Raw genomic sequence first — 15396 nt, 5'->3', positions numbered from 1 at the left:
AGAGTTAAACCCTATAAATCAAGAAAAGCGTAGTAATAAACTAATAATGTATATAATCTCAAACTTGTACTATATGTGAAAGTTTGGGACTCACCTACTCCGAGACCTATATGTGCAATGGTTCAACTTTAGAATGGATCCACAAATGGAAGAGTACGTACAAAAAGAATTACTTACCTTAATTTTATTTTCTCGAGACATAAAACCCACTATGGAATTATCTACTGGATATGAGAACCACTTTTTTTGTGGTCTTTTTATAAAAGCCTTGCAAAAAAATCCTATATTGTACACTCCCAACCAAATATAGTCAGCCACTCTTACCATAATGATAGTAATGAAAAAACCTGAGTATTAGTTAAAAAATGTATATTCACGCCAACCAAATAGTAAAAGATAGCCTTGATGTGTTCCGTTACCTCACTGAAACCCTTTGTTTATTCACGCTGTATACTGTTAAATCCAAGATGACTTTGAGCTCTGTGGGGCATGGACTGTCTGTGTGTTATGTTTCAGAGTAGCAGCTGTGTTAGTCTGTATCCATAAAAAGAAAAGGCGTACTTGTGGCACCTTAGAGACTAACAAATTTATTAGAACATAAGCTTTCGTGAGCTACAGCTCATTTCATCAGATGCATACAGTGGAAAATATAGTGGGGAGATTTTATATACACAGAGAACATGAAACAATGGGGGTTATTATACAGACTATAACAAGAGTGATCAGGAAAGGTGAGCTATTACCAGCGGGGGTGGGGTGGGGTGGGGTGGGTGTTTTGAGTGATAATCAAGGTGGGCCATTTCCAGCAGTTTCCAAGAACAGTAGGAGGGGAAATAAACAAGGGGAAATAGTTTTATTTTGTGTAATGACACATCCATTCCCAGTCTTTATTCAAGCCTAAGTTAATTGTATCCAGTTTGTGTGTTATGTTGTGTTTGTACATTGTGCACAAAGGGGTTCTGGTCTATGCCTGGGGCTCCTAGGCGCTACCATAATACAAGTAAATAATAAAACTAACATTTGTATAGTGCTTAGTACAGTGGGGTCTCCTGACTGGGGTCTTTAGATATTACTGCAATCAAACTAACGTCGCAGGAATACAATATTGCTCTTTTAAAAAACATTCTTGGGATTTAAAAAGACAGCGCATGTAGTTCCTTATTTAAGTTTGAATCATGTGTCTTTCCTCATTACTATCAAAAAAATCGTTCGTAAACCAACATGTCTGATCTTTCAAAAATATTTAATTACCCGCCCATATCCAGGTGTCCACTAAATTTAGACAACAGTAATGGGCCCATGCCAAACAAGAGCCTTCAAATTGCTAAAAGGAAACAAAGGAATTGCAAAACTTCATCTGTCTCTTAGGCTGCATGATGGGGCAGTGTTTCTTAAAAACCTGCTGCAAAGGAAGAGATACCCAGAGCACCAGTCCTAGCTCTTCCAAAGAACTGTAGCCAAGAGATGCACAAACCCCACTGTTTTTCAGAGCTGGAATGGTGGTGGGAAGCAGAGAGAGAAGAGTACGACGGACTACTAACTACTGGCTCCCACAGGGCAGGGGGCGCTAACGTCATAGGTTTACAGAGTAACCTGAACAGAACTGCTTCTTTCCAGTCTAGTAGAGAGATTGGAGAAACATTTGCAGGACAACAGCTTAGTCCGACGGAATCACAGGTTAGAAATAGAGGTAGAAGAGCAGCCCTTCCGCGTGCATCGCTTCTATGGAAGAGGCTGCCTGAAGGCCGCGCTCAACTCCTCATTGTGTGTGGGGGAGGTAGGCAGGCGTGCGGCCCCCACCGCGCGGTTGCCTGAGCACGGAGGCCGCGCGGCCCCTCACAGTGAAAAGGAGGCCGGCTACAGGGAGTCCTGGCAGAACGAAGTATGGGCTCTTCTAGAGTCTGGTAGGGGGCCGGTGCTACATGACTCCTTCATCCCTCCCATCCTATCATAGGGGGCCTCAGAAAGACCGGGGCCAAGGGGAGCGAAGCCCGGGAAGCTGCAAATCCGCGGCCCCTCACGCTGCGGCACCGGAAGAGTCTGGAGACCAGGGGAGGGGGAAAGCGTGAAGTCCCGCTGCGTAGGGGAAGGGCTTGGGGGAGCGAGCCGGCGAGGGAAGCCCGGCCCCACGCTGGGGAAGAAGGCTCGGGGGAAACAAGGCTCAAGACTTCGAGACACCCTGCTGGGTTCCAACTTACAACGGCATCGTCTCTCCGGCTCCCCCGCTGCCGTCGCCTCTTCTTCGTCCCCCTCCTCCTCCCCCGCTGCCGCCTCCGGACCGGTCACTCGTTCCGCCGGGAAGCGGAAGCCGTGAGCATGATATGGGCCGGAGTCGGACCCTAGAGGGAGGAGGGAGCTGTTCGCTGGGCCTAGCCGCTGCCGCCGCTTCTCCTTCCTCTTCCCCTCCGGCCTCCTCCTAACATGGCGCCCGGGCGCTACCACAGCAACGTTCTAGAACGGGGGCCTACGCAACGACGCGCTCCCCTCGTACGCACGACACGCAGAGCCTCCGGCGCATGCCCACTGGACCCACAGCTAGCCCACAACACGGGATTTGTAGTTCTAGACAGGGAGAGGAGAGCAGCGATAGGTTTTGAAAACAAAGTTCTAACGGCCGCCAGAAAGGGGAAGCGCACGCGCAGGAGAGTCGGCCAACGAGGCTTGGTGGGCGAGTCCTGAGGGAGGGGGGGAGCTCCCGGTGAGCCTGTCGTTCCGTTCCCTTTGAGGACGGTGTCCCCGCGAGGCAGGGACGTGTTGCGGAGCGGTGGTAGGTGAGCTCTCCCCTGGGCGGAGGGCGCTATGCCGGCCTCCCCGGGTGACAGTAGCCGGGCTCTCGGCAGGCTGCGAACGGACAGCCGCGCCCTGAGCACAAGTGTAGGAGCGCGCTCGGCGCGGAGGGAACAGCCTTCCGGACAGCGCGTTGTAGGCGAGCTTACAGGGAGGTCCCTGGCCCCGGGGATGGGCAGAACTGCGGCTAGCTCTGGGTAGCAAAGGGGCAGCCTGTGCCGAGCGCTCCTCCTGCGGCGTGTCGGGGTTTGCAAATCAGACCGCCTTCCCGTTTCGTAGCATCCGAGACTGCACACCCACACGAGACTCCTGTCCCTGCTGGGGAGTGAGTAGGTCTGACGGGACACGTTTTACACATAGTCGGAGTCGCAGCCGTGTTAGTCTGTATTCGCAAAAAGAAAAGGAGGACTTGTGGCACCTTAGAGACTAACCAATTTATTTGAGCATGAGCTTTCCTGAGCATCCGATGAAGTGAGCTGTAGCTCACGAAAGCTTATTCTCAAATAAATTGGTTAGTCTCTAAGGTGCCACAAGTACTCCTTTTTGCAAATACAGAGAGAGAGGCAAACAAGGCAAAGCCACGCACACAGAGAGGGAGTCATTGTCTGATTCAAAACTAGGACTCCATCCATCCATCCTGCTTCTCATGCTGGTGCTCAGACTACTCGGTTTCTCTTTTTATGCACTCCATACAGATCAAAGTTTTTATGGTCATGCCGTATGGAAGGTCCACCAAGCATATGTTGCATGGAACTCCGTTTTTGTACCTTGGAAAGTTGAAGGATTGAGTTCTCTCATTTTTTAAAAAAATTCCCTCCTAGATTTCTAACGTTTCAGCAGCAGTCACGTTAAGACGGTTTAAGAGAATTTAATGGTGTGGTATGAAACTTTGTTTTATTCACATAAACAAATCCTAATAAATATGGACTGCATAAGGAAGAAAGAAACTCAGTTTATTGTCGCAAAGAACTATTAGTCTCTTTAGGGATTTATGCAGTAGAGTTTCTGCTGGGAAGAAGATAGTCAGTCTCAGTAAAGTCCAAACCAAAATTCACTTTTGATCAAGTTTTCTATCAAACACAGGTCTCTCACACTATAAGATTGTCTGAACGCTTCTAAAGACTTATTAAATATTTAAAAATAGTTTAAAAATTGTCTCCAAATGAATCCCAGGTGAATGATAATTGGATTGGCTGTCAATGGGATTTTTAGATCCACAAAACATCTGTCTGTTTAGAATACAAGCATTGTTCCTGGCTCTGTCACTGACTTGGCACGTGACCTTGTGCAAGTTATGTTAGCATGCAGAAAAAGAGTTTTTGTGTTTGAATGGGAACACAGTGAGAATTAATAGATAAAAGTCCTATATTAAAAATAAAATATTTTGCATTTATTATATGTAGTATTAATAGTTCATTATCCTTTTTAGAAATGTTAGATGTTTTTGTTTCTCTTTTCCTTTTCAAACAGCCCCCATAGGCATGCTTTCTGTTTAGGTGTTACATTTTCTATAATAAAAAATATTTGAAGATGAATACTATCAAAACCTCATCAGCTCAAGACAGATGGTTTATTTGGCCTTTTTGACAATATACATTAGGTAAATACAAAATCAAAATAACCAAATGAAAGCCTTCCAACTATTGTTGAGAAACTAACTGTGACCAACCCAGGAACTCTTTAGATTTTCCTTCAAGAAGTGCTTCTATGGGAATCTTAAAACAATTTAATAATGGTACAGAAATATTGAATATCCTTTGACTATTAAACCAAATATTGATAATACCAAAACAACACAGAAAATTAATGGCAGATCCATATTGGGTCACCAGGCATTTACCCAGTCACTTTAGTGGATTGGTATCCTTCCACATCTGGTACAAATGGCAACACTTTGTGTGCTCCACTGTCTGTTCTTGTGTAACAGGCAGAGGGTGTGAAGCCCAGGTCAGAATTACCACTTGCTCACTATGCCTCATGTAGGGTGCTCAAAACCCCTGGACTGAAAGCCTTTCTAATGCCTTAACAGTCTCCTAATAAGCAGAGGAGAGGAAGCAGCTTTACACTTGGAGAGTAGTAGAAAGATAGTCCTTGATGCTCCTGTTTCCTTCCCTTTATCAGTAGCAGCAGCTGCCCCCTTTTCAAAGACTGGGGGAAAGAATCCCATAGCCTTGTTTCTTTCTTCCATTTTGCTAGAGAACCAGAAAAGAATTTGCTGGTGGTGCTAGTCATGTCAACTGCACTAGAGAATGGGAGGCAAGGAACATACTCCCAACAGTGCTGCCCTTCCATGGTGATGGAGTGGATTCTTTTGGACCACCATTTCAAATAGGTATATGCACAAATATTCTGATGTATATGTGCATAATTTAAGGTGTGGTCATAAACAGAGTATTTAGTGGAGTGCAAAGCTATCTACTGTACTATGAGCAGTAAAAGTAATATGTCAGAAATAAAAGTGAAAACTACACAAAGAAATATAAAGAAAATAGTTTCAATGTAATCAATTTTTTTGTAAAATACATTAGAAATGTTCTGCCTTTTCATTAGTGTGATGATGTGCTGGGGTTTTACATCTGTCAGTAGTCTTTCATTCCATTTCAGGATTGTTCTTGAAGAGATATTCTGCCTATAGACAAAAAAGATTGACAAAAAGTAAAGGTAACAGTTTTACAGACTCTAAGTGTTCAATTTTAAACTTCCCCAAATTAACAGAAGTTTAGAGGATGATGCCACTTTAAACAAAATCCAAGCTCCAAGATGGTAAAGCTGTAAGCCCTGATAGATATGCCATCAATTTCTATGACATTTTTTGATACTATCACCCCTCTTTACACAAAGTGTACAAGTACTTCAAGCAAACAAAGATTGTATCACCTATTACTGAGGCCACATTGTCCTTCCCCATAAAGATGAAAATCCAGGAATGTGTACATCTTCTCATTTTTTTCCTTAATGTAGATCATAATTCTTATTCTTAATAGACTGAGAGCCCTCCCTTCTCCCTATAGATGGATATCATTCTGATTCTGTACATCATTGGGCAGACAGCAACAATGTAAGGACATTATATACTGCCCACAGTAGCACAAAACGGATGCATTCATTCTAAGCCTTGACTAAACCCTGGTCTACACTGCAAATTTATGTTGGTATAACTACGTCACTTAGGGGCGTAGAAAATTCACACTCCTGAGTGATGCAGTTATACTGACCAAACTCCCAGTATAGACAGTGCTATGTTGATAGGAGGGCTTCTCCCATCAATATAGCTTCACTAAGGCATAGAGTAGCTACACAAGCAAACTTACTGTGGTGCAGCTGTACTAGTGCAAGCTCTATAGTGTAGACATAGCCTAAGTGTTACAAGGGCGCAGCTGCAGCGCTCTTAAATGTAGATGAGCCCTTAGAGGAAGCATCCGTTAATATTTCCCCTTTCCTCCATGCAAATAGTTTTTATATATGGTTTAGTGGAAAATTAGGTAAGATCACCAGGATGGCAGTAATTCTGCTCATCCTCTTTTATGGCTCACTTGGGAGCTTGGCTGTGTGTTTGTGCAGGGTATTAAGGAGGCATAAGGCCCCTCCTTATTTCCCTGTTTGAGCAACCTGCTTTGGAGATCCTGTGTGGTGGGTAGGGAGTAGAGGCCCAACCTCCCATCCCAGTATACCGGCCAGTACAGCTCAGCTGATACAGAGGGTGAGCCAGGACCAAATTGTGAGAATCCCTCCCATACTCCTGGGCAGTGCAGCTACATGCCATCCCTTATTGGGTTGTTTCTAAGGTGCCAATCCAGTCCAAAAAGATTAGGTTTCTGTATGTTCTACTTTCATAACAACTCTTGGTCTCCTGAACAGTAGCAATTTGAGTTTGGGCCTCCTTCAGCTGCTGTTTAAGATAACTGGAATTTGCCACTGATGTCAATTGGAAGAGAACTGGGCTCTTTCTTTGATTTCATAAGCCTTTGCTATCTAAGCCGTGGTCTACACCAGGACTTTAGGTCGAATTTAGCAGCGTTAAATCGATGTAAACCTGCACCCGTCCACACGATGAAGCCCTTTAGTTCGATTTAAAGGGGTCTTAAAATTGATTTCCGTACTCCACCCCGACAAGTGGATTAGCGCTTAAATCGGCCTTGCCGGGTCGAATTTGGGGTACTGTGGACACAATTTGACGGTATTGGCCTCCGGGAGCTATCCCAGAGTGCTCCATTATGACCACTCTGGACAGCACTCTCAACTCAGATGCACTGGCCAGGTAGACAGGAAAAGAACTGCGAACTTTTGAATCTCATTTCCTGTTTGGCCAGCGTGGCAAGCTGCAGGTGACCATGCAGAGCTCATCAGCAGAGGTGACCATGATGGAGTCCCAGAATCGCAAAAGAGCTCCAGCATGGACTGAATGGGAGGTACTGGATCTGATCGCTGTATGGGGAGAGGAATCCGTGCTATCAGAACTCCGTTCCAGTTTTCGAAATGCCAAAACCTTTGTCAAAATCTCCCAGGGCATGAAGGACAGAGGCCATAACAGGGATCCGAAGCAGTGCTGCGTGAAACTTAAGGAGCTGAAGCAAGCCTACCAGAAAACCAGAGGGGCGAACGGCCGCTCCGGGTCAGAGCCCCAAACATGCCGCTTCTATGATGAGCTGCATGCCATTTTAATGGGGTTCAGCCACCACTACCCCAGCCGTGTTGTTTGACTCCTTCAATGGAGATGGAGGCAACACGGAAGCAGGTTTTGGGGACGAAGAAGATGATGATGAGGAGGAGGTTGTAGATAGCTCACAGCAAGCAAGCGGAGAAACCGGTTTTCCCGACAGCCAGGAACTGTTTCTCACCCTGGACCTGGAGCCAGTACCCCCCGAACCCACCCAAAGCTGCCTCCTGGACCTGGCAGGCAGAGAAGGGACCTCCGGTGAGTGTACCTTTTAAAATACTATACATGGTTTAAAAGCAAGCATGTGAAAGGATTAATTTGCCCTGGCATTCACGGCTCTCCTGGATGTACTCCCAAAGCCTTTGCAAAGCCTTATTGCGTCCTTCATGGTAGGACACTTTACCACTCCAGGCCAGTAACACGTACTCGGGAATCATTGTACAACAAAGCATTGCAGTGTATGTTTGCTGGCGTTCAAACAACATCCGTTCTTTATCTCTCTGTGTTATCCTCAGGAGAGTGAGATATCATTCATGGTCTCCTGGTTGAAATAGGATGCTTTTCTTCAGGGGACATTCAGAGGAGCCCGTTGCTGCTGAGCTGTTTGCCTGTGGCTGAACAGAAATGTTCCCTGCTGTTAGCCACTGGGAGGGGGGAGGGTTGAGGGGGTAGCCACGCAGTGGGGGGAGGCAAAATGCGATCTTGTAATGAAAGCACATGTGCTATGTATGTAATGTTAACACCAAGGTTTACCCTGAAAGACTGTAGCCACTGTTTTATAAAATGTGTCTTTTTAAATACCACTGTCCCTTTTTTTTTCTCCACCAGCTGCATGTGTTTCAATGATCACAGGATCTTCTCCTTCCCAGAGGCTAGTGAAGATTAGAAAGAAAAAAAAAACGCACTAGTGATGAAATGTTCTCTGAGCTCATGCTGTCCTCCCACACTGACAGAGCACAGACGAATGCGTGGAGGCAAATAATGTCAGAGTGCAGGAAAGCACAAAATGACCGGGAGGAGAGGTGGCGGGCTGAAGAGAGTAAGTGGCGGGCTGAAGACAGGGCTGAAGCTCAAATGTGGCGGCAGCGTGATGAGAGGAGGCAGGATTCAATGCTGAGGCTGCTAGAGGACCAAACCAGTATGCTCCAGTGTATGGTTGAGCTGCAGCAAAGGCAGCTGGAGCACAGACTGCCACCACAGCCCCTGTGTAACCAACCGCCCTCCTCCCCAAGTTCCATAGCCTCCACACCCAGACGCCCAAGCACGCGGTGGGGGGGCCACCGGCCAACCAGCCACTCCGCCACAGAGGATTGCCCCAAAAAAAGAAGGCTGGCATTCAATAAATTTTAAAGTTGTAAACTTTTAAAGTGCTGTGTGGCATTTTCCTTCCCTCCTCCACCACCCCTCCTGGGCTACCTTGGTAGTCATCCCCCTATTTGTGAGATGAATGAATAAAGAATGCATGAATGTGAAGCAACAATGACTTTATTGCCTCTGCAAGCAATGATTAAAGGGAGGAGAGGAGGGTGGTTAGCTTGCAGGGAAGTAGAGTGAACCAAGGGGCGGGGGGTTTCATCAAGGAGAAACAAAGAGAACTTTCACACCATAGCCTGGCCAGTCATGAAACTTGTTTTCAAAGCTTCTCTGATGCATACCGCACCCTCCTGTGCTCTTCTAACCGCCCTGATGTCTGGCTGCGTGTAACTAGCAGCCAGGCGATTTGCTCAACCTCCCACCCCGCCATAAACGTCTCCCCCTTACTCTCACAGATATTGTGGAGCACACAGCAAGCAGTAATAATAGTGGGAATATTGGTTTCGCTGAGGTCTAAGCGAATCAGTAAACTGCGCCAGCGCGCCTTTAAACATCCAAATGCACGTTCTACCACTATTCTGCATTTGCTCAGCCTGTAGTTGAACAGCTCCTGACTACTGTCCAGGCTGCCTGTGTACGGCTTCATGAGCCATGGCATTAAGGGGTTTTGAAACAGACCAGAGTTCCTGAAGATGCGAGCGTCATGTACCTTTCCCGGCCATCCCACGTTGATGTTGGTGAAACGTCCCTTGTGATCCACCAGGGCTTGCAGCACTACTGAAAAGTACCCCTTGCAGTTTATGTACTCGCCGGCTTGGTGCTCCGGTGCCAAGATAGGGATATGGGTTCCGTCTATGGCCCCACCACAGTTAGAGAATCCCATTGCAGCAAAGCCATCCACTATGACCTGCATATTTCCCAGGGTCACTACCCTTGATATCAGCAGATCTTTGATTGCGTGGGCTACTTGCATCACAGCAGCCCCAACAGTAGACTTGCCCACTCCAAATTGATTCCCAACTGACCGCTAGCTGTCTGGCATTGCAAGCTTCCACAGGGCTATTGCCACTCGCTTCTCAACTGTGAGGGCTGCTCTCATCTTGGTCTCATCTCATCTCTCATCATGCGCTTCAGGGCAGGGGAAAGCAAGTCACAAAGTTCCATGAAAGTGCCCTTACACATGCGAAAGTTTCGCAGCCACTGGGAATCGTCCCAGACCTTCAACACTATGCGGTCCCACCAGTCTGTGCTTGTTTCCCGAGCCCAGAATCGGCGTTCCACAGCATGAACCTGCCCCATTAGCACCATGATGCATGCATTGGCAGGGCCCATGCTTTCAGAGAAATCTGTGTCCATGTCCTGATCACTCACGTGACCGCGCTGACGTCGCCTCCTCGCCCGGTATCACTCTGCCAGGTTCTGGTGCTGCATATACTGTTGGATAATGTGTGTGGTGTTTAATGTGCTCCTAATTGCCAAAGTGAGCTGAGCGGCCTCCATGCTTGCCTTGGTATGGCGTCCGCACAGAAAAAAGGCGCGGAATGATTGTCTGCCGTTGCTCTGACGGAGGGAGGGGCGACTGACGACATGGCTTACAGGGTTGGCTTCAGGGAGCTAAAATTGACAAAGGGGGTGGCTTTACATCAAGGAGTATTTCAGGCAGGACTTCACGGAGGGTTCCAATAAGAAATGGTGCACCTAAGTTATTGTTCTTATTGGAACAAGGAGGTTAGTCTGGCCTCTGATTGATACATGGCTAGATTTACCTCTCTGCACCTTCTCTGTGAGTGACTGCAGTGTGACCTAGAGAAATGAGTCCCCTAGACGGGGGGGGGGAGAGGGGAAGCAAATGAGTACAAAACAAATCTGGTCTATTTCTTGTTTTGATCCACTCCATCTATCTTGTACATCTTTGGCTGGCAGCAGACGGTGCAGAAGGACTGCATGCCATCCACATCTCATGGCTGCTCGGCAGAAGATGGTGCAATATGACTGCTATCCATCCTGATCTCTTGCCTGCCCAGCAGAAGATGGTACAGTACGACTGCTAGCAATCCGTATCGCCTGCCTGCTCACCATAAGACGGTTCAATAGGACTGACTGCAGGACTAAAGAGAATGACCTGGTCAAGTCACTCCAAATTTAGTCCCTGCGCCCATGTCTGCCCAGGTGCTCCTGCCCGATGTGGCCAGGAGCACCTCGGACGTGACGATGACGGCTACCAGTCATATTGCACCGTCTGCTGTCAGAAGGCAATGGGTTGCTGTTACTGTGTAGCAATGCAGTACCGCGTCTGCCAGCACCCAGAAGACATAGGGTGACGGTTACCTGAGCGGGCTCCATGCTTGCCGTGGTATGGCGTCTGCACAGGTAACTCAGGAAAAAAGGCGCGAAACGATTGTCTGCCCTTGCTTTCACGGAGGGAGGGAGGGAACGGGGGCCTGACGACATGTACCCAGAACCACCCGTGACAATGTTTTAGCCCCATCAGGCATTGGGATCTCAACCCAGAATTCCAATCGGCAGTGAAGACTGTGGGAACTGTGGGATAGCTACCCACAGTGCAACACTCCGGAAGTCGACGCTTGCCTCGGTACTGTGGAAGCACTCCGCCGAGTTAATGCACTTAATGCATTTAGAGCATTTTCTGTGGGGACACACACACTCGAATATATAAAACCGATTTCTAAAAAAACGACTTCTATAAATTCGACCTTATTCCGTAGCGTATACATACCCAAAGAGATGCTACTGTTTTATTGCACTTTTCCTTTGGGCCTTGTCAAAGGTATCTGAGAAAACAATAATTATCTTACCAGGAAGTCAACTGGATCATCAGGCCTGATCTTGCAACATTCATTCAGCCCTTGCATAAGTGTTGGCATGACATTCTTCATTAAGTAGTTCCTTAGAGGAATGGACTGGGCTTCAAGTAATTCCTGTTCCTGCCTCTTCACTTCCTCTAGACATTTATTCTAGAAGTAATAATAATTTTTAAAAATTTCAATTCTATTAAATAGCATTTGCCAAAAATCTAGAATGGTGGCTTGTAGGAAAAACATGATCAGTTAGAAATACTGGTAATTTCTTTAAAATGTTTGAACAATTTGTACCTGGGTTCTTGTATTAGAAGGATGGGGCACAAGGGTGGGAGGGAAGGAGGAAAGAAGAAAAGGATTCAGTCCAGTGAAGAATGAGACCATCTCCCTTCGACTGTTTCTTTTGATTTTCCTCTCTATCTAAAGTCTAAAGATGTTTTCCATTGCTCCTGTTGCCAAAAGGTGAAAATGTTTGCAAGTCCCAGGCAAAAAACCAACAGTTCTTTTTGCATGTGCCAGAAACTTCTTGAGTCCTTTTTGGGCACTGTTTTGAACTTCACAGAGAACCCTTTGATCTTACTGGATGGTTCTACAGAACAGCTCATACAAGGTTGTGGTTTTTTTTTTAAAGTGCCAATGGAGTTGCACCTTCTTACAGCTGCTGAAGTTAGCCTTAAGTTTGTTACAGTCCTTTCTTTCCCAGCAGTAGCCTGGGTTATTAGTGGATATAGCAAACAGTAGAAACTCTGGAGAACTCAGCAGATGGCTCTTTCCCATTCAAAAACTGGCACAAGAGTCAGGTTCATACAGTAATGGCTGATGAATGGGTGAGAGGAGGCCTAGATGCCGGCCTTCTAAATCAAAGAAGCAGATATTTCAGGTTTCCAAGTCCACATGGTTGACATACCTCAGGAGTTTGCAGTGTTGTAGCAGTGTTGGTCCCAGCATATGAGAGACAGAGTGGGTAAGAATACCCTTTTAGTGAACCAACTTCTGTTGGTGAAAGAAACACGCTTTCAAGCTTACACAGACTCTTCAGGTCACGAAAGAGCTCTGTGTAAGCTTGAAAGCTTGTCTTTCACCAACAGAAGTTGGTCTACTAAGATATCACCTCAGCCACCTTGTCTGTAATAGCTCAGAAGTGACATTTGACAAGCTTTGGATGTGGTTTGTGAGCATGGACATAGATGGCATGTGAACCTTTACCCAGAGGGAAATGGAGGTGTTGAATGTAGCCTTCTTCTTGTTACTGTCCTTAGAGCAGATTGATAGTTATTTAGAATTCCAAAGTGCTTTTGTATTATATAGGTTAAACTTGAGCACTCACTTTATATTCAGTGTGGAGTTTTCACTTCTGAGTGGTTGAAGCCTTTAGACAGTGCATAGATAAGACAGTTGGTTCATTAACATAAGAGTCCACATTATGCTTTAAGACAAGCTCTAGGGGAAGGCAAAACACTGCTTAATCCGGAAAAAAAATGAAGATGTGTGGAGAGATAGCAAGGGCTCTACTTGGCACCAAAATCTGGGGCATTTGTTCAACTGGTTTGTCTCTAATAAGATATCAGAACTTTGCAGATACTTCAACTGCAATGTGCTGGGGATGCAAACATTGTTTCAAAATATGAGATGCTTTGCTAAGACCAACTTCTGAGACATTCTCCTTGCCCCTGATGATGACTGCTATAAGGAAAGAAATATGGAATTCTGCCTAAACACAAAAGCAGAAGGCTTCTGACAGGAGCTGAGGGCTGTGAGTGCCCCTTGTCAGTTTACATACGCCACTGGAGCTTGTTTGTCACACTGGACTAAGACACAGTGTTGAGCTAGCAGTGGTTCCCAGGCAAGAAGAGCTAAGCATATTACCAGTAACTCCAGTGCATTAAAGCACTGATAGAGTGCCCACATGAACACCTCAGCCTGAAATGGTGGCATCCAAGACTATGCAGATGAGGGAAGAGAGGAAGGGAAGAAGGCAAAAACAAAGACCTGCTAAAAGTTTAGTGGTGAGGAAAGCGATTATAGCAGGATCTTTCAAGTTCTGTGGGATAGGGAAAACAATTCCTCCAAGAAGGAAAGTGTGCAATCTTCTGGAGGAGGAAAGTCTTCAGTGGATGGAGATTAAATAAAGGGCACCAAATACAAAGCCTGTGAAACAGAGCTGGAGAATATGCCTGGCCAGATCTGCTCTACTGTCCCCCACTTGGGAGAACCGTTGCACTGGGGCACTTGAAGCAGCTGAACAGAGTGTGGTGTTAGCCAGGGCATGTCTACGCTTACTGTGGATTGCTGCTGTGGCGATCGATCCACTGGGAGTTGATTTAGCGTGTCTAGTGAAGACCCGCTAAATCAACCGCAGATTGCTCTCCAGTCGACTCCAGTACTCTACTGGAACGAGAAACATAAGGTAAGCATTCGTGAATAACGTAGCTGGAGTTGATGTAGCTTAGGTCGACTTATTGTGGTGTCTACACAGTGCTGGGTCGATGGGAGAAACTCTCCTGTCGACTTACCTTATGCTTCTCGTTCCAGTAGAGTACCGGAGTCGACTGGAGAGCAACCTGCCCTTTATTTAATCTCCATCCACTGAAGACTTTCCTCCTCCAGAAGATTGCACACTTTCCTTCTTGGAGGAATTGTTTTCCCTATCCCACAGAACTTGAAAGATCCTGCTATAATCGCTTTCCTCACCACTAAACTTTAATCAGGTCTTGGCTTTTGCCTTCTTCCCCTTGCTCTCTTGCCTCATCTGCATAGTCTTGGATGCCACCATTTCACGTATTTCATGTAGCTGGAGTTGCGTAACTTAGGTCAACTTAGCCCCATAGTGTAGACTTGCCTCAGAAGGGACCAGCAAAGTCAGTCAACATAGGGAGAGGGAAGAAAAAAAGAGTCTCAATATTAGCACGAATACCCATCTTCTGAGAGAAGAGGTTACTCAATGGGTAGCCAATCACGCAACCTCTGAAAAGTGGTGAACTGCCTCTTGTATTCAGTCTAATGAGGCCAGGAGGGAGGCAGAAGGGAGGAATTGTTCTCTTTGATGCTGCCCTTTTTGACCCTTGCTCTCCTCTTTTCTTTCCCCAAACACTTTCTTTGCCCTAATTTTCTCCTTTTGTTTGATCTTCCTCGCCTGCTTCATTCCATCTTGTTAGGAAAAAAAGGGGAAGTAGGACTAAGGTAACTGCTGTTCCTTGCTTATTGCATGTAGTAGGCAAAAAAAAAAAAGAGGGGAAAAAAGGCTGGATGGACCGAAAAGGGAATATTACAGTAGGTACACTACAGAGAGGAGAGAATGGAGTTACAAGGTCTCACATTCAAAACTAATAAAAGGAAATACTATTTTAATTCAACACAGTTTAGCCTGCAAAACTCAGGACCACGAGGTATCACTGAGGCCAAGCACTTAGCAGGATTCTAAAAAATTATTAAACCTATGTAGATAACATGAATATCCAGAGTTATAAAAGTAAATATTAAGTAAAAAAACAAACAAGGGCTCTGGAAGGGATACAAGTCCTTAAAATGAGGGCATAATCCAACCTCTAAATCTTGAGAGTTATCATGAAACTTTTCATGGGGGGCAGAGTGTTCCAAAATTGCCTACTAAAGGGTTTATTTTCTTGAAGCAGTTGGTACTGGCCACTGTCAGACGCAGGGTACTACATAGGACCACTGGACTGATGCAGTATGGCAATTCCTATGTTTCTATAGACAGAGTTAAGTACTGCAGATAATTGACAAATGTTGAAGACTTATCAGTGGAGTCATAAAGATGACAATCAAGACTTTAGCAGACAAGAAGAGAGAAAGAAAGTA

General features: G+C 45.9%; 2 protein-coding genes across 8 annotated transcripts in view; both read right to left on the bottom strand.

Annotated features, from left to right (window-relative positions):
- The window catches only part of PAPOLA (poly(A) polymerase alpha), a 97634-nt gene extending 95174 nt beyond the window's left edge, over positions 1 to 2460 (bottom strand). For 2 of the 4 annotated variants that reach the window (XR_013346427.1, XM_077819338.1), the window contains exon 1: positions 2199 to 2459. Coding sequence is in view for 3 of the 4 variants with exons in the window: in XM_077819338.1 (XP_077675464.1) it covers positions 2199 to 2206 (8 nt within the window). In the remaining variant the exon portion in view is untranslated. Of the gene's footprint in view, positions 1 to 2198 lie in introns of all 4 variants that reach the window. The other 2 variants (XM_077819336.1, XM_077819337.1) reach the window with 1 other exon arrangement.
- Positions 2461 to 5377: 2917 nt separating this feature from the next.
- AK7 (adenylate kinase 7) overlaps positions 5378 to 15396 on the bottom strand; it is a 63701-nt gene continuing 53682 nt past the window's right edge. For all 4 annotated transcript variants that reach the window (XM_077820442.1, XM_077820443.1, XM_077820445.1 and 1 more), the window contains 2 exons: positions 11575 to 11733; positions 5378 to 5416 (listed from right to left, as the gene is read on the bottom strand). In XM_077820442.1, coding sequence (XP_077676568.1) covers positions 5378 to 5416; positions 11575 to 11733 — 198 coding nt within the window. The remainder of the gene's footprint in view (positions 5417 to 11574; positions 11734 to 15396) is intronic.

The sequence above is a fragment of the Eretmochelys imbricata genome, chromosome 6, assembly GCF_965152235.1.
Source record: "Eretmochelys imbricata isolate rEreImb1 chromosome 6, rEreImb1.hap1, whole genome shotgun sequence".
Taxonomy (NCBI): domain Eukaryota; kingdom Metazoa; phylum Chordata; order Testudines; family Cheloniidae; genus Eretmochelys; species Eretmochelys imbricata.
This window is presented reverse-complemented; position numbering and strand designations above follow the sequence as displayed.